Source organism: Hoplias malabaricus, chromosome 2 (genome assembly GCF_029633855.1).
Source record: "Hoplias malabaricus isolate fHopMal1 chromosome 2, fHopMal1.hap1, whole genome shotgun sequence".
Lineage (NCBI taxonomy): Eukaryota > Metazoa > Chordata > Actinopteri > Characiformes > Erythrinidae > Hoplias > Hoplias malabaricus.
Genome location: NC_089801.1, coordinates 79,175,563 through 79,194,200, shown reverse-complemented (window position 1 = coordinate 79,194,200; position 18,638 = coordinate 79,175,563). Strand labels below are relative to the sequence as shown.

General features: G+C 40.9%; 1 protein-coding gene across 1 annotated transcript in view; it reads left to right on the top strand.

Moving 5' to 3' along the window:
* LOC136678246 (NACHT, LRR and PYD domains-containing protein 12-like) overlaps positions 1-13,583 on the top strand; it is a 40,974-nt gene extending 27,391 nt beyond the window's left edge. The window contains exons 8-13 of the mRNA XM_066656225.1: positions 3,468-3,641; positions 5,273-5,443; positions 6,655-6,825; positions 10,575-10,748; positions 12,243-12,289; positions 13,048-13,583. Coding sequence (XP_066512322.1) covers positions 3,468-3,641; positions 5,273-5,443; positions 6,655-6,825; positions 10,575-10,748; positions 12,243-12,289; positions 13,048-13,583 — 1,273 coding nt within the window. The remainder of the gene's footprint in view (positions 1-3,467; positions 3,642-5,272; positions 5,444-6,654; positions 6,826-10,574; positions 10,749-12,242; positions 12,290-13,047) is intronic.
* Positions 13,584-18,638: the final 5,055 nt, after the last annotated feature.

The following is an 18,638-nucleotide window of genomic DNA, read 5'->3' as shown; positions in this document are numbered from 1 at the left end:
AGCGACATTTCAGTTGGCTGGTGGCGGTCTGAAGTTCTCTGTGGGGATTCGCCGTCATCGCTGATCTGCCGCCTTGTGAGAGAGAGACACGCCCATGCAGGTCTCTCCTGGGCCTTTGCTCAGAAGGTCATTCTAAGAGTGCGTTTGGCCTTCTCCGTCGCTGGTCCAGAAGCTTTGGTCACCACTTTGAGTGTCAGAGGTCTGGTCTCCTCCAAAGTTCTGGGTGTGGCATTGAATTTTTGCTAGAGTTAAACTATAGCTCTTTTTAATCTGTAGTTCTCTATCTGGAGCACGCTTTAGGGGTCCAAGACTGTTTAAGAAAGCTATGAGTCTGACGCCTGCAGAGGAGCCAAAAACCTAGTCATTTTACTCTTTTAGCCTTGAAAAAGGCTAAAAGAGAAAGCGCCCAAAGTGTCTGGAGCCTTGAAGTGAAGAGTCGAGCAGCGGGAGGGGCAGAGAAGCAGGAGAAGAAGCGTGTGTCGTTTAGCGCCACAGGTTTTTAACCAGAGTTTACAAAACCCGCCTTTACTACCGTTTAGATAAGATTGGAGCCTCTCTTGCTCCTGATTGGCTGCTTCCTGTACCTTGGTAGTGACATCACATAGAATTTATGACCCTTGACAAGACAAAGACTTGACCAGCCCTGGTGAGTGAATATCTCAGGATTCTGTATCATACTTTGCAATATAAATGATTAGATGTTAACGCAAAGTAATATCATTAAGACAACCATGTTCTACATAATTATTAACCAACTACACACAGAGTATGTGTTTACCTTGGTTCTACATAAATTCATATAAACAAAAATGACTTTAAGCACATGTAAATTAATCCCACCCATTTTGATTGTCCAAATGGAATTAATTTCAAACAGTTGTGCACATATACACCTTCTTTTCAATGTAAGAACTTTGGGATGTTTGAGTCTTTTAGAGTTAACAGTCTTTAAAAAGGTGTAAGAGGACATTGTGTGAGTTGCGATCAAGATTGAGTCTGTCTGTCTCCCTGCGTCCTTTCCTTGACCCTGTGGGTCCTTAAGTCATAAAAAAGGGTCCTTGGAGGGGGGTTTACGAGCCTGCTCTCTGTTAGCTGAAATCCATCTGGCTTGTGTGGAGATGTCTCTGAAACCAGCTAAAATTTGTGTATTTAAAATCACATCTCAGAAAGTCCATTTTTTCCATTTTGGGTTACTGACTGTGAGGAGAGTGGTGTGTTCTCCCTGTGTCTGTGTGGGTTTCCTCCAGTGACTCTGGTTTCATCGCACAGTCCAGACACGTGTGTGTGTGTGTGTGTGTGTGTGTGAGAGATGTTCCTGCCTTGCTCTCAATGATTTTTATTAAGACTCCGGTCCCACCGTGACCCTGATCAGGATGAATCTGTAACTGACATTTAACAAATGAATTTATTCCTTCATTCACTGGTTATTTTGTGCCATTTAGAGCAGAGTGTAGTTATTTTCCATTGAGACTAGTCCTCAACACTGTCTTCATCTGACTGTAACTCTCTCTTCCCCCGTTTCTGCCTCCTGAAGTGAGAGGGAGTTTAAAGAGAGTTTAATTTTGGGGGTGAAAGTTCATGTGGAGAAGAGAATACAAACAGTGCTGAAAATATTCAGAACAATATTCAGAAAAAATGTTCAGACTGAGTCTGTTATTAATGCCCCTCTGAATAATGTAAATAATGGAAAGTATTATTTTACTCATTAATCTCATTAAACTGATTCTGAGTCTGAAATCCACATTCTGTTTGAACTGTGCTGTATTTACTTTGCTTTGCAGACTGAATGTGTATAAACTCACCATGAATTCCTGTGAAGTTCACTTCTCTGCTCTGAAATCACCAAACTCCTCCCTGAAAGAGCTGGACCTCAGTTGCACTAAGCTTCAGGAATCAGAAGTGAAGCTGATCTCTGACGGACTGAAGAGTTCAAAAAGTAAAGTGGAGATACTCAGGTGAGACAAGCTTTTTATCTTTTAATTTCTGACAGAAATGTGTGAAAGTGTTTGAAATATCAGATTGTGGAGGTCTGACGGCGTGGCTCTGCTGCTTCAGCTTCATGATTTACTTTATATTTTACACACAGCACATGTTCACTATGTTCTTATTCTTATTTCATATTTTATGGGGCATTTTATTGAATGTGTCTCATCAAACCACACTCTCCAAAACTATTTACTGAGATCTTCCACATGGATCTGGATTTATGGAGCTGTCAGTTCAGGAACGAGACGAAGGGACTGAAGCACATGCAGAGATGGAGATTTATTAAACAAGTAACGGGAACAAGAAATAAACAAAGGACGCACAAATGACACAGACACAAAATGAGGGACAAACCAGGGACACAGAGAGGAGCTTATGAAGGAAAACACGATAGGAAACACCTGTGAACGCTCAGGACTCACAGGTGCAGGGCGTTGCTAGGAAACGAGCGGAAAAGACACATGGCAAGAAAAACAGAACTGAACACGTGATCAAAACATGACAAAGGACATAAACACAGGAGAACAGTCACAGATTATAACAGGAGCTCATTTAGTGCCTGAAAAGAGTAAATGGAGTAAAGGTTTTTTTTGCTTTGTTTTTCTCGTACATTTAAGAAAGTCATCATTGAGTGTGATCATAAATGTCAGTGTGAATCCTAAATCATAAAAGACCTCATAAATGTCAAATGGGGGAGTGAGTGAAGACCTGTGATGCACTGGGGCCCTGTCCAGGGAGTGTTCCTCTTGCAGCCAGTGATTCTGGGGAGGATTCAAACCCACGTGACCCTGAACAGGACAAAGCACTTACAGAAAATGAATGAATGTTCAGATTGAGCTCATTGTTTGTGTCTCTTAATAACGTTTATAACACACAGACCCCAAGTTTATAACAGTAGTGTTTTACACGTCATAATTCTTGATTCCAGTGAGGGTGAGTTTCACATTCTCTGTTTTAACTCTACACTGTGTTTACTTCTCCTTACAGATTGCCTCGCTTTAATCAGTCCTTGAATTCCTATAAAAGTCTCTGCTCTGCTCTGAAATCACCAAACTCACCCCTGAAAGAGCTGGACCTCAGTCACACTGACCTGCAGGATTCAGGAGTGAAGCTGATCTCTGAGACACTAAAGAGTTCACACTGTAAACTGGAGACACTCAGGTGAGAGTTGTGTGATTGTGAGTTGAATGTCCATGTGGATAATGTGTGTGTTCTCCTGCTCCAGTTGGCTGTAGTTACCCTCACAAAGTTTAGTTTGGAGTGAAATTCCATGTGGAAATAGAATGTAAATAGCACTAAAATATTCAGAATAACATTCAGAACAAATGTTCAGATTGAGCTCATAATGTACACACTCCTGAATAATTAATAGTGGAGAAATACTGATGTATGAAAATCTCATAATTCCTGATTCACATGAGTCTGAATTTCACATTCTCTATTTTAACTTCACTTTCTCCTGTATTTACTTTACCTTGCAGACTCACAGACTGTAAATTCACCCTGAATTCCTATGAAAGTCTCTGCTCTGCTCTGAACTCACCAAACTCACCCTTGAAAGAGCTGGACCTCAGTCAGACTGACCTGCAGGATTCAGGAGTCAAGCTGGTCTCTGAGACACTAAAGAGTTCACTCTGTAAACTGGAGACACTCAGGTCAGTTCTGTCAGTTCAGACTTGATTTTTAATGCTTCACCAACATTAAAGTTATACATCTTGATCATTTTATTTAGAGGATACAATGTTGCGCCAGACACTCTTTTGTAAGATGTATCTAGAGGTATCAAGGGATGGGTGTAACATGGAATGTGTGGTGTAATGTGGAAGTGAGGGAACAATGGAATGCTCTTTTCAGCTTTTATCTGAAGTGAAGTACAAGGTACAATAAAGCAGCAGTAGGGGTGTGATAATGGTTTAAGAATACAACAATGCAAATTTAATTGTAGCAGTGATATGAGAAGAAGAAGACAATGAAAAATATTAAATGCTAAAACCATCCGACTACTACTAGGTGGACTGTGGATGGTGCCAAAGAAAATAAATAAACAAAAGTTCCCTACAAATAAAACTAACCTGCCCCAAAAATACAAATGTGGCACTCACCCCTTACCTAGTGTGTGTATATACAGGGTTTGTCCTACCATGGAATGTATAGGTGCCTGTACTTGCCTGTCCACACCAGTAGTGGTGGTAGAGAGATTTAACAAGAGAAGAGCAATCCACAGATTTAAAATGGCTAAAGTGAAGCTAGGCTTAAGTAAAGTTAGCAGCACCACAACTAAACCTCAAACTCTAGCTAGTGACAGCAACAACAATCTCAGTTTGAGCTAGCAGAAAAGATCATCAAAAAAAATAGCAGCAACATCTGTAAACATAAGCTAGCAGCAACAAGCCTCAAACCATAAGTTAGCAGCATTCAAGTACCACACAGGTAAAAAGCTCCTCCCCCTTATTGTTCCACTTGGTGGGCTTTATATCCAAGATGTCCCGCCTCTTCCAGGTGAACAGTTCGTCCTATAGGAGGATTAGGACAGCAGTCTTGGGCAACAGCTCCCCCATTGGCTGAACAGGTAATAAACTAGAGAGAGAGGAAGTGAAAGAAAGTGGAGGGAGAAAACAAAACAAACAGTGCCTCTCTGGCACATTACATACAATATGAAATATTAAGATGAAGTCAGGTGTTGGATTTTAAATTTTAAATTAAATAAAATAAATTTTAAATTTTTTTTTAGATTTTAATTCACTACTCACAAAAATCAGATCATCTTCTCCTAAATTATCTCTGCTCTCTGAACACTTCAGGACTTCTGTAAAGTGTTTCCACTGCTGGAGTAACAGTCAACAGCAGACTCTCCCCATGGTGATATTATCAGTCATACAGGCTATGAACCAGAGCAGAGGTTTATTATTATAGTGATATACAGACACTGACTCTTTGGTTTTTATCTTTTAATGTGTTCTACACAGAGTCTGATCAGTGTAATGTAAAATATCAAACTGAACTCTGTTATTCCTAAAGTTATCTTATTATTTGAGGCATTTCTCTTTAGCTGCTCTAAGAGGTTTCTGTGAAGCTTCAGTTCTGTTCTGTTAAACTGTGTGTTTTAATGTTTAAATGAAGCATTTTCTCCCCCCACTGGAGGAAAGATGAGTCACAGTGGGATTTTTTAGTTTGTTGTTGTTGTTGTTTGTGTGTTTCTCCTCTAAATGAAATCAACATGTCTTTCATAATCCTTTCAGAAATGTTCCTGTAACTATTCAGTGAGTAATGTCCTCTCTCTTTACAGACTAACTGTGTGTAAACTTGGGGAAAAGTCTTGTGAAGATCTGGGCTCAGTTTTACTGGTGAACTCCTCCCTGAAAGAACTGGACCTCAGTAACAATGACCTGCAGGATTCAGGAGTGGAGAAGCTCTCTGTTGCACTGAAGAGTTCACTCTGTAAACTGGAGACACTCAGGTTAGAGTTCTGGGATTTTATTCTTCATTTCTGTGCTTCACAAACATGACTTTATACATAACATAGGTGGATTGGTGACTCCAAAAGGGTCCGTAGGTGTGAGTGTGTGAGTGAATGTGTGTGTGTGTCTGTGTTGCCCTGTGAAGGACTGGCGCCCCCTCCAGGGTGTATTCCTGCCTTGCGCCCAATGATTCCAGGTAGGCTCTGGACCCACCGCGACCCTGAACTGGATAAGTGGTTACAGATAATGAATGAATGAATTAAGTTAGTTAAGTGGTGACCAATCGATAACGTCAATGGACGTCCAAAATGCGTTTTATACAAGTAATTTATTTCGGGACCAATTAATAATGTTAATGGACGTCCAAAATACGTCTAATAGTTGTCTTTTCAATATCTGTGTTTGGAAGTATTTTCAACTTTCATTTTCAACCTTAAGAAAACGTTGATTAGACGGCAGTCATTACGTTATTTCAACATTGAATCAATGGCTAAATGTTTACTGGGAATGAACAAATGCACGTCACAGAAAACATGTGAGTCACTCGATTCACAAACGCAGAGTCAAAAATTTACAAATAAATTTTAATTTGAGACTTCGACTTTACAAATATTTGCAATGTAAATTTAAACAAAAGTATTTACATTCGCATAAAAGTATAAAATTACAAACTGCAGACCGTGAGACACAGAGTGTGATGTATTCATTTGTGAACAGTGAAACATATCTGTGACTTGTGTTTAATTTGTGGATTAACATTTACGCATTTGTAAAGTATTTTGAGACTAATCTCTCTCCACAATCCATTGCCTGTTTCCATAGGCGAGGCTCCTGTGGGCTTGCATTATGAGGTATTTAACATGAGAGAATTTTGTGTGCGTGCTTCAAGCTTCAGATTCAAGAGTGCCATCACTAGGAGTCGGTTACCAGGTTCTGAATCTGTGACATATTTCCTGTTAAAACCGAGAAGCGAGCAGATTTTTGAGAAGCGAGAGCAAGCTCAAATTTTTGAAGCGAGGAAAAAACGGGAGCGCGCACTGAAAAGAGTGAAACGAGAGCGTGGAGCTACATCGCTGTCGCTGTTTTCGCTCGGTTTTCATGATTCTGTGCTCATTGAGTCTGACTTGCTCGATTTAGTGTGGTTTTTGGAGAACCTGTTCATGAAATGTTCCTGTAACTATTCAGTGAGTAATGTCCTCTCTCTTTACAGACTAACTGTGTGTAAACTTGGGGAAAAGTCTTGTGAAGATCTGGGCTCAGTTTTACTGGTGAACTCCTCCCTGAAAGAACTGGACCTCAGTAACAATGACCTGCAGGATTCAGGAGTGGAGAAGCTCTCTGCTGCACTGAAGAGTTCACTCTGTAAACTGGAGACACTCAGGTCAGAGTTCTGGGATTTTATTCTTCATTTCTGTGCTTCACAAACATGACTTTATACATTAAAAAAAAAAGAAAATAGTTATTTTTTAAGCTCTAGTATAAAATATTAAGGAAAAGACTGGATTACCAGATTATAATTTACATAATGTAATATATAATGTATGATATGCATTTATTTGTCGTATAACGTACAAACCGGATTCCAAAAAAGTTGGGACACTAAACAAATTGTGAATAAAAACTGAATGCAATGATGTGGATGTGCCAACATCTAATATTATATTCAGAATACAACACAAATCACAGATCAAAAGTTTAAACTAAGAGAATGTAACATTTTAAGGGAAAAATATGTTGTTTCAAAATTTCATGGTGTCAACAAATCCCAAAAAAGTTGGGACAAGGCCATTTTTTACCACTGTGTGGCATCCCCCCTTCTTCTTACAACACTCAACAGACGTCTGGGGACAGAGGAGACCAGTTTCTCAAGTTCAGAAATAGGAATGCTCTCCCATTCATGTCTAATACAGGCCTCTAACTGTTCAATCGTCTTGGGCCTTCTTTGTCGCACATTCCTCTTTATGATGCGCCAAATGTTCTCTACAGGTGAAAGATCTGGACTGCAGGCTGCCATTTCAGTACCCGGATCCTTCTCCTACGTAGCCATGATGTTGTGATTGCTGCAGAATGTGGTCTGGCATTATCTTGTTGAAAAATGCAGGGTCTTCCCTGAAAGAGATGACATCTAGATGGGAGCATATGTTGTTCTAGAACCTGAACATAGTTCTCTGCATTAATGGTGTCTTTCCAGACATGCAAGCTGCCCATGCCACAAGCACTCACGCAACCCCATACTATCAGTGATGCAGGCTTCTGAACAGAGCGTTGATAACAACTTGGGTTATCTTTGTCCTCTCTGGTGCAGATGACATAGCGTCCCAGTGTTCCATAAAAAACTTCAAATCGTGACTCATCTGACCACAGAACAGTCTTCCATTTGCCACAATCCATTTTAAAAGACACCTGGCCCAGTGCAAACGTCTGAGCTTGTGGAGCTTGCTTAGAAATGGCTTCCTCTTTGCACTGTAGAGTTTCAGCTGGCAACGGTGGATGGCACGGTGGTTTTTGTTTACTGACAATGCTTTCTGGAAGTATTCCTGAGCCCATTCTGTTATTTCCTTGACAGTGGCATTCCTGTTTGAGGTACAGTGACGTTTAAGAGCCCGGAGATCACGAGCATCCAGTAGAGTTTTACGACCTTGACCCTTACGCACAGCAATTGTTCCAGATTCTCTGACTCTTTTGATGATGTTATGCACGGTTGATGATGATAACTTAAAAGTCTTTGCTATTTTAAGCTGGGTAACACCATTCTGGTATTGCTGCACTATCTTTCTGCGCAACAATGGTGGAATTGGTGATCCTCTTACCATCTTGGCTTCAGAGAGACACTGAAACTCTGAGAAGCTCTTTTTATACCCAATCATGTTGTCAGTTGACCTAATTAGTGTTAATTGGTCTTCCAGCTGTTCGTTATATGCTCAATTTCCTTTTTCCAGCTACTTATTGCTAGTTGTCCCAACTTTTTTGAGATTTGTTGACACTGTAAAATTTTGAATCAACATATTTTTCCTTTAAAATGTTACATTTACTCAGATTTAACTTTTGATCTGTCATCTATGTTCTATTACGAATAAAATATTGACATTTGCCATCTCCACATCATTGCATTCAGTTTTTATTCACAATTTGTTTAGTGTCCAAACTTTTTTGGAATCCGGTTTGTACAATGAAATGTGTCCTCCGCATTTAACCCATCTGTGGATGTGAACACACACACACACACACACTAGTGCACTAGGGGCTGTGAACACACCACCAGAGTGTTTGGGGTTCAGTGCCTTGCTCAAGGACACTTCAGCCGTGGATGTTCCTGCTGGACCTGGGGATTAAACCAGCAACCTTTCGGTACCAAGCCCGGTCTCTAACCATTAGCCAAGGCTACACTCCATTGGGATTAAAACACAACACAAGTACTTTTTAATGTGTGTCTGTGTCTGTAAAAGGAAACATATAGCATCACATCAATGTCAAAAATAGAGGACGCAGTAACACCAGGTGAAACATTTAAATCTGTACCTTTTTAAAATTGTGTTAGTTAATCACAAATGTGAAACCCATGAGGAGAGACAGAGAGAGAGAGAGGGGAATTGCGCTCACACACAGATCATAATCTGACTCTCAAACTCTTTTTTTTCCTCAAATGGTTTTTATCCTCTTCATTTTCAATGTTTTGAAATGGAAGGGTTTGTGACAGTTTGGGGGCGGGGTCAGGGCAGTTTCTCTCAGTGAATGCTATTGGCTGATGCCTCCTGGTTCTGTGACTGCCTCATACACTGTATATGTCCCTCCTACTGAGAGAAGCCTTCTACAGAAAAACAAACATGGAGGATGTGTACCGTGACAATGTGTTTCGTTTTGAAACAGGGAAAATGTAAAATAGGAGACTACTCCGTATCCAAAATTATTTTGAGAGTATGGTTCCAAGGCCGTTCTTCAGTGTCTCTTTGCAGTGAGAGCGGGTGGAATATGAAGTAAATGTACACTGTCAGAGATTTTGTTACTGTGGTGGTACCCTCAATGGTACATATTTGTATTTTTAATTAGGAAACATAAGTGTTCATTATTGTATTATAATTGTAGATTTTAAAATCGTGTTGATTTCATACACCCTATTTCATCTCCAGGACTCCAAGATTAGAAACATGTATCCTGCTTGAGAAGAGAATGTAATGTACCTTTAAGAAATTAAATTGGACTTTTAAACACTGTTGTACCTTTAAAGGTACATTTACACAGTTTGTACCCTTAGTGACCAATAATGTACCTCTAACATAGCTTTCTTTCTGAGAGTGTAGCTAGTGAACAAGAGTCGACTCACGAACGAATCAATTCCCTGAGCATCATGAAGTAGGGCTTGACTCTTGGCAAATGATTCAGAGAATCAACCTCACAGTCGAAGTTTTCTAACGCCTTCCTGCAGTTAACATCATTTCCACATGTTTATCACATATTACTATGATCTGAGCCCACTGTAGACAGTGGAATATGACCTTATCTCGACTCTGTTTATCCATGGTGCTGTCCCGGGGAAAACAGCAGCTCTGCTTCTCCCAGTATGAGGGACATACACAGTGTATGAGGCAGTCACAGAACCAGGAGACATCAGCCAATAGCATTCACTGAGAGAAACTGCCCTGACCCCGCCCCGAAGCTGTCACAAACCTCCCATTTCAAAACCTTTGTAAAAGTATAAAATTAGGATCATAACTTAAACAGGGAGGTCATAGTATAGAAACCTTTACTGGGTTAATGTCTGTATATTTACTTCTAGTAATAACCCCTCTGTGGGACACTGTTGTGATAATGTTGTGTTGTGATTTGATTTCCTTTCTATTGAGTGAGGTTTTGAACAGACTCTAAAATGTCTTAGATTTATAAAAACAAATATCCAGGTCTTTTTATTAATTATGTTAAGGTTTTTAAACTTTTTTTATAACTTTTAGCTTTAGATTTTAACCTGTTTGATACTGGAGTGTTTTGTATATTAAACTGAATTTGGTGCTTGTTGGTTTGATTCTAAACAGCAGCTTGATTTGTTCTGAGTAAATACCACATCTCTCACTTTACCTCTCTCTCTCTCTCTCTCTCTCTCTCTCTCTCTCTCTCTCTCTCTCTCTGTCTTTGTAGATTGTCTGGTTGTTTAGTTACAAAGGAAGGCTGTGCTTTTCTGGCTTCAGCTTTGAGCTCAAACCCCTCACACCTGAAAGAACTGGATCTGAGCTACAATCACCCAGGAGACACAGGAGTAAAGCTGCTCTCTGTTAAACTGGAGGATCCACACTGCAGACTGGACACACTCAGGTACGGACAGCTTTCTGTATTTGTGTGTGTTCAGTTACTGATGTCATCTGCTGTTACTGTATTTCTATAAAGCTCTACAGCTCATTGTTCGTTCTTCATTTAGCCTCTGCTCTGCTCTAGTAGTATTTAATGGTTAGAGTATCACCCTTCACCGCTCTGTCTCCACTGTTCAGTGTAACTGTTGTCGGGCCGAAGGCTTGTGAGACACTGAAGTAAAACTAAGCCCCATATAACAGTCTCTTTATGTGGATTGAAGACTGTTCCTAGAACAGTCTTCAGAAATGTACATTCAGTGTTTAGGGAAGTACAGGACTACTCTAGTACAGTTCTACGACTCCAATGCTGAAACACTGCAGACGGAAAGATCCTACACTCGACTAGTCCATCATTATCTCTGTATTCCTATCATTTCGGGGCGTCTATGGGTCTGGATCAATGGTCAACAGATTGAAGAGCAGAGTTTAATACCCAGAGTGGTGTTATCAGTTAAACAGGCTACAAACCAGAGCAGAGCTTTATTTATTATAGTGATATACAGACATTGACTCTTTGGTTATTAATATTTTAATGTCTACAGAGAGTCTTGGGAGTGTAATGGGTGTGCAAGGGTCAGAAGGGAAGTGGATGAAGTGATGCCCCCGTCATGCACAGTGCCCCCTGTATAAGCCTCTGGAGGCAGTGTTATGATCTGGTGGTCTTCAGTGGGTCAGGTCTAGACTCAGCAGTGTTATGATCTGGGGGTCTTCAGTGGGTCAGGTCTAGACTCAGCAGTGTTATGATCTGGAGGTCTTCAGTGGGTCAGGTCTAGACTCAGCAGTGTTATGATCTGGGGGTCTTCAGTGGGTAAGGTCTAGACTCAGCAGTGTTATCTGAACCCACTGAGAGTCTTTGGGATGTGCTGGAGAAGACTTTATGGAGTGGTCCGACTCTCCCGTCGTCAATACAAGATCTCCACCAAAAATTAAGGCAGCTCTGGAGGAAATAAATGTTGTGGTGTTGTAGAAGGTTGTAGAAACAGAGCCGTGGTGAATGTGGAGCGTAATCAAAGCTAAAGGTGGTCCAGTGAAATATTAGAGTGTGTGAGTTGTGGTGATCGGGCAGTGTAGGGGTCTGTGATGAAATGTTCAGTGAGAGCAGGTACAAGGCAGAAGAACCTAATAAATGAGCAGCTGAGTGTAGGATCTAGAAAGGGTTTAATGGAGCAGTTGTAGAAGAGCGACTCTGCTGCATTATTCTGTGTTGAAGGCTGAGAGGAACAGAGGGAAATGGAGGAAATGAAACACAGAGAAAGAGAAACAGAATATTTCTCTGTGATAAAAAGACAGAGAGGATGAAACACCACAGATGATGATCTTTCTTCTGTTTCCAAAAATGACATCAATGAATGACACTGTAATGAAGCTGAATGTGGGGCTCAGAGAGAACAGTGAGAACACACACCACTCAAACACAACCATCAACTTACAACTGTGTGTGTGTGTGTGTGTGTTGTAGGTTGGAGCATGGAGGAGAGATCAGGATAAAACCAGGACTAAGAAAATGTAGGCTCTCTCTCTCTCTCTCCTTCATGCTCTTTTGCTTTTTCTGTTTCACTTTCACTTTTCCTTTTCTCTCCTGCTCTTTCTCTTTACATTCGTTGTGTCTCATTTTGTGTTGTTTGTGTGTTGTGTAGGTACCACTTCAGAATAAGACTTCACTTATAAAGGTTTATAAATGGTTTAAAGTCTGTTTATTAATAGTTATGTTGTTAACACATTAATAATCAGTTATAACACAGATATAAAAAGCACCAGTGACCTGTTGTTTGCCAAATAGTGAACCCACATCCATCTACAGTTAAACCTCAGATCTTGCCGAATACTGACCTCACTGTGTCTTCTCCATCAGTCGACATTAACCCCGTCAGCTCCAGCACATATTTGTTAATGAGTTTAACCCTTTAATGAATTACCCACCACCAGAGTGTCTAATGATAATGTGGTGAACCTTAACATGTGAAATGACTAAACTCACATTCTCAGGTCTGAGCTTATTCTTTACCTCCACATTTTCACTAAGTTCTCTCACATTTTCAGTATTAGACACAAAAGAGTTCACTGTCACACTTCCTTTCTCTGTGTTACAAAGGATTATTAATCACTTTTAAAGTGTTCACAGTGTAATTAATAACCATGTAATAACAGGCTTTTAAAGCATTTATAAACCTTTATTAGTGTATTCTTATTTTAATGTGGAACCATTGTGTGTCTGATTGTGTGGTGTGTGTCTGATTGTGTGGTGTGTATCTTGTTGTGTGCAGATGCCTGTGAGCTCACACTGGACCCAAACACAGTGAACACACACCTCTCTCTGTCTGAGGGGAACAGGAAAGTGAAGTGGGAGAGACAGTCGTATCCTGATCATCCAGAGAGATTCAGTTTCTATCAGCAGGTTCTGTGCAGAGAGAGTCTGACTGGACGCTGTTACTGGGAAACTGAGTGGAGTGGGGGGATGATTGAAATTTCAGTGGCGTATAAATCAATCAGGAGAAAAGGACGCAGTGATGACAGTGAGTTTGGAGAAAATGAAAAGTCCTGGAGTCTGATCTGCTCTAATAACAGTTACTCTGTCCTTCACAATAAGAGCAGAACTGCTCTCCCTCCTCCTCCCCCCAGCTCTAACAGAGTAGGAGTGTATGTGGACTGTCCGGCCGGCACTCTGTCCTTCTACAGCGTCTCCACTGACACACAAACACTAACACACTTACACACATTCACCACCACATTCACTGAACCCCTCTGTGCTGGGTTTAGGCTTTATTCAGGCTCCTCAGTGCGTTTGTGTCAGATAAAATAGTGCTGTGTGTGATCTATTGTTTTGATTGGTCTTTTCTGTCAAACGAGCTGCTGCTTTAAAATGTGAGGAGAATCACAAAAGATGATGAAACAGAAATGAAGCTCAGTTTGTAAAAGAAAGCGAGCAGAGAGACTCTTCAGGGACAAAACAGTGATAAAACCTGGATCTGAGTGAACACTACACCCCTGCACTTCTCTCTCTTTTATATCCCTGATGTAAACAGGATTTTTCAGCTGTTTATTTGATTTCTCTCGTTATAAAGCGCTGTGTTTATTTACACTGTGCGCTGGTCTCCATCGTCTCTCACATCAAATCTATGGGGAGTCAGTTACAAAACAGTGGATTCTCTGTCTCTGACGTGTCCAGCTTGGTCCTACTTCTGTATCCCAGGCTCCTCAACACCATCTGAGCGCCTCTTCTCTACAGCAGGAAATATAGCTTCAAACAGAGAGAACCAGCCTTAGCCCAGAACATGGGAGAGGTTTCTATTGTTACTCTGTAATGAAGGAGTGAGGGTGTGAGTAAGTGAAGGTGTTTCCTGTAGGAGGAAAGAGGACAGAGGGGATCAGGGTGTAATGGGTGGGTTGTGTTCATCTGTGTCGTCAGTGTAAACACAGACTCTCGTCATAGTGCACTTCCACCTCCAGAACTCTTCAGATATTTGTAAATATTAAATATTTAGTTTTCAAACGACGCCAAACACAATGTAAGTGTGGGCTAACACTGAACTGTCTTTGTTCTTGTTAATCTGGTTAATGGTGTAAACTGAGCACAGACAGTGTGTTGATGCTGAGTGGACGGGGGTTAAGAGATGTGTCTTAAAGCTGAAAGGAAACACAAACATAGGAACAGAAGGAAAAGATGGGGCTTCTCTAAGAAACTCTTCTCCTTTCTGTGAGATTGGATTCTGGGGGTTTGTTGTGGGGGGAAATGAAAGAGTGATGTTTGTTGGTGGAAAAGAAGAATTCTGAAATATACTTTTATTAAAGTTTAGAGCTGCACCTAATGGTTATTTTGATAATCGATTATTAATCGGATAAAAAGGAAGACAAGCCAAACTTGGTTTCCTGTCTGTTACTAGCATATTCAGGATACCATCAGTGAGAACAGCTGCTTGCTGTGGTGTGCAGATCTTCTTCAAAACATAGTCAGCAATGCTGTGCTGTTGTCTGAGGTGAGAGAGAAAGTGTAGATATGAACATACACCTTTTTTAAGTTAATAACTACTGATCTAAAATGCAGACAACAATGCAGGCAAATTGAAATTACATAAATGGATATTGGGTGATGCTGCCATGTGCTGAGAATAAAAGGGAAATTCAACATATGATTAGATATTGTTAGGATATTTAATATTTTAGAGAACTAATGTTGTAATTGTATAAGGAACACACAAACTACCATTATTAAAAATTAGCGTTTACATGAAGAATGTAATATTGTCAGATACACTTGGCTGTGATACTCAAACACTAACACGCAATGCCAGTCAGAAAAGACCTTGAAAAAGGCTTTAAATATATTATTTTAAAAAATGTTTGGATTTTTTTAAACTCTGAATGTAACTGCCACCACATTTAAGGTGGAACGGAAAACTCACTACATACAAGAGTGATATAAATTTACTAAAAATGAGACATCTTGTTTAAGTACTCTAGCAGGCTCAAGTGACACTGAGTGAGAGGAAAAGTAGAATGAACTTACTATACTTAATCTCTTTCACACATAGCTCCAACAGGCTTCATTTTCAGGTGCCTCATGCAGTGATGATGTGCTGCTGTGCCATGCGAGATCAGCTGTGCACATTTTGCACCCAATGCTGTTCCTTGAAGGCGTTAATGTAAACTGTTCCAATACTTTTGATGACTTGGGTCGTACATTTTTCTCTCTGCTTGTGCTAAGATTATCCTCTGCTGTGACCGCCTCCACCATTTATCAAACCCTTCTTCCAGAGTTCATCACGTGTAGCAACTGTACCTATGTGTATAATAACTTAGACCCAACTAATCGATTATTAAATTAGTTGCCAACTATTTTAACACTCGATTTTAATCGATTAGTTGTTGCAGCCTGTAAAAGTGGTAACTCTTGTACAGCCGTTAATATGGGTTCTTTGTCCTAACCTGATTCAATAGTAGGTCGGTTCCACTGGTGCAGGGTAGCGTGGTTTGGACGGGGAGGCAAGAAGTGAAAGAGACTCGGACATGAAGTTCACTTTTTAATGTAGAATACACTGTTACTCTGGCTACTAGATACTCTGGCTACTGCACATTGTGCATGATAGGGTGAAGCGTGAAGCTTGTGAATGGACATCAGACTACAAAGATGTTTTATGAGGTCAGATTCAAACTGCCGCCCCTGATCGGAGTGCAGTGCTTCAGGAACACCATGCTGAGGAATTTATTGTTCAAAAATACAACGTGCCACTGAAACAGCTGTCTGGGTCTGTAAAGGGTAGAGATTAACAAAATTGGTGTAGAGGTTCATGACCACTAAAACATAGCGGCTGCCTTTGGTTGACACCGGAAGCTCAGTAATATCAGCTGCCACAATTTGAAAAGGCAGACTGGGTGAAATTGGAATTAGTGGGGCCTGTGGACGAGGTACTGGTGAACGTTGTGACTGACAAGCGGCACACTGCCGACAATATTGCGAGATGTTTGAGGACATATATGGCCAGTAGAAAGATCGCAAAGCTCTGTGAGTTGTTTTAGCCAAGCCATAATGACCTGCTGTGGGGTGACCATGTAAATAATGTAATACCTGTGGAACCAATTTTCTGGGAATGACCACCTGCTCAATGGTGTTGTGAGAAGTGGGGTGACTCACACATCTACATGAGGCCATTACACACCTTAAGGTGTGGGAACTGTGACCACAATTTGCGAAGGGATGGAGATGCGTTTTTCAGTTTCCAAAGAGGTGGTCGTCGGCCATGCTCTAACCAATCGAACAGCAGAGTAATATCAGGGTCATTTCGCTGGTGTGTAGCCAGGTCCCAATCCATCTGGACATGAACCAAGTTTTCAGATTTGTGACATGAGTCATTGTTAGCATGACGACCTGGGATATGGCATGGTTCCTGTCTGTAATTTTTGTTGGCCATCTGAGTTGATGTTGTCTTCGTAAGGAGCTTCTGTGATACAGGCAGTGCTATATCATCAGGGCGACGAGACATGGCGTCTGCATTAAGGTGCTTAGTGCCATCTCTGTGCACTACAGTCCAATCATGAAGGTCTAATTCAACAGCCCAGCGTGCACGCCTGCCTGTAGGATCCTGTTCCACTGGTAGCTTCTTGAGACCTACTAATGGTTTGTGGTTCGTGATGATAGTGAACTGGTGGAAGGCCTGATAGTGGCGAAAATGACGAACAGACCAGACAATGGCATACAGTTCACGGTCGAATGTTGACCATTTCCTTTCGGCCACAGAGAGTGTATGACTTGCGTATGCTATTACATGTTCTCTACCAGCTACCTTCTGTGATAGTACACTTCCAAAGGCATGAGTGGAGGCATCAGTGTATAACAAGAAGGGGGCTGACAAATCTGGAAAAGCCAAGATAGGTAGTGAGGTCAAAGCATGTTTCAGTGTGTGGAAAGCATTGTTTGCAGCCTGAGACCATTCAAATGGTACACCTTTGTGAGTAAGTGGCTGTTAATGTGGGTTCTTTGTCCTAACCTGATTCAATAGTAGGTCGGTTCCGCTGGTGCAGGGTAGCGTGGTTTGGACAGGGAGGCAAGAAGTGAAAGAGACTCGGACATGAAGTTCACTTTTTAATGTAGAATACACTGTTACTCTGGCTACTAGTTAACTGCGAGCTAAAGCATACATCCCACCACCTTCTCTCCAATCTCTCTCTCTCCCTCTCTCTTGTCATATATTTTCCAACCCATTCTGCATCATAGCAAACCATTTACAGTGCATTTGTAGATCTAACAATGTCTGATTACTGCTGTTACAGCCCTATGAAAGTTTAATATTATGAACATTTAATAAATCTCTTACAAACAGAAGTCTGTCTTTGTATTGCATCTCCACACACACACACACACACACACACACACACTGAAGCCCTCTATTCAGGGTCTAGTAACGGATTCTGAATAAAAGTCAACATTTTCTCACATTTTAAAGCAGTGAGAATGTGGCGGTCACACCCTGTTACTGAAGAAGAATATTCTGTTGTGTTTCACTGCAACAACAAGCTGAATGTATGAGAGTAAAGACTATAAGAGAATGTAAACACAAAAGATCCTCAGTGATTTCTCTGGTAAAAAAGAAAGAAAAAGACCCAATGTTCCCATGACTAACTCCACAGCTATTAAGAGCTTTATTTATATAATCAGTTTATATAATCATGTACCAACAGTAGAGATGCACAGACTGATCGTCCGTGACCGGAAAAGGCCGGTTTTTATCGTGATCGACCGGTCAGTGTCTCCACACAGATTTGTGCCGGTCGCATTTACACATGTGCACCACACGAGGGCAGCAGCAGCAGCGCAAACACAGCCACACACTCACTGTTTAAGCACTGTTTCCTATTGTACTACACTTGTGCACTTGTTTTCATTAGGAATCGTTAATAATTGCTCTTTATTTTATTTAGGGGTTTATCGAAGACAACATTTGTCACATTAGTGCACAGTTTAATGTTCAGATGTAAAAGTTTCCATTAAACCCTTTGTACAGAAACGCCCTCTATTGTTAATCAACATTAATTAGTTCATAGCGTCAAATGATTTGATCAAAAAGCCCTCAACACCACCTCATATGTCTCAGTAGTAACACCACTACACACACACTGACTTTCAGCCCCCTGCTCGGTACTGACTGTTTACACCTGGAGCAGGACGACATTTAAACTCGGACATTTAAACCATAACAGACTGTAAAATCTCTTCAGATTCTGTCTTTAAAAAAACACAGTCTCAGGAGAGAGGCGCCGCACCGGTGAAAAGCTCCAAAAGACAATCCCTTACTCACCACGCCACAGTAAACGTGCCTTTATTTCCTGAGTAACGGTAACGCACTGTTCTGGAGCTCCTAGC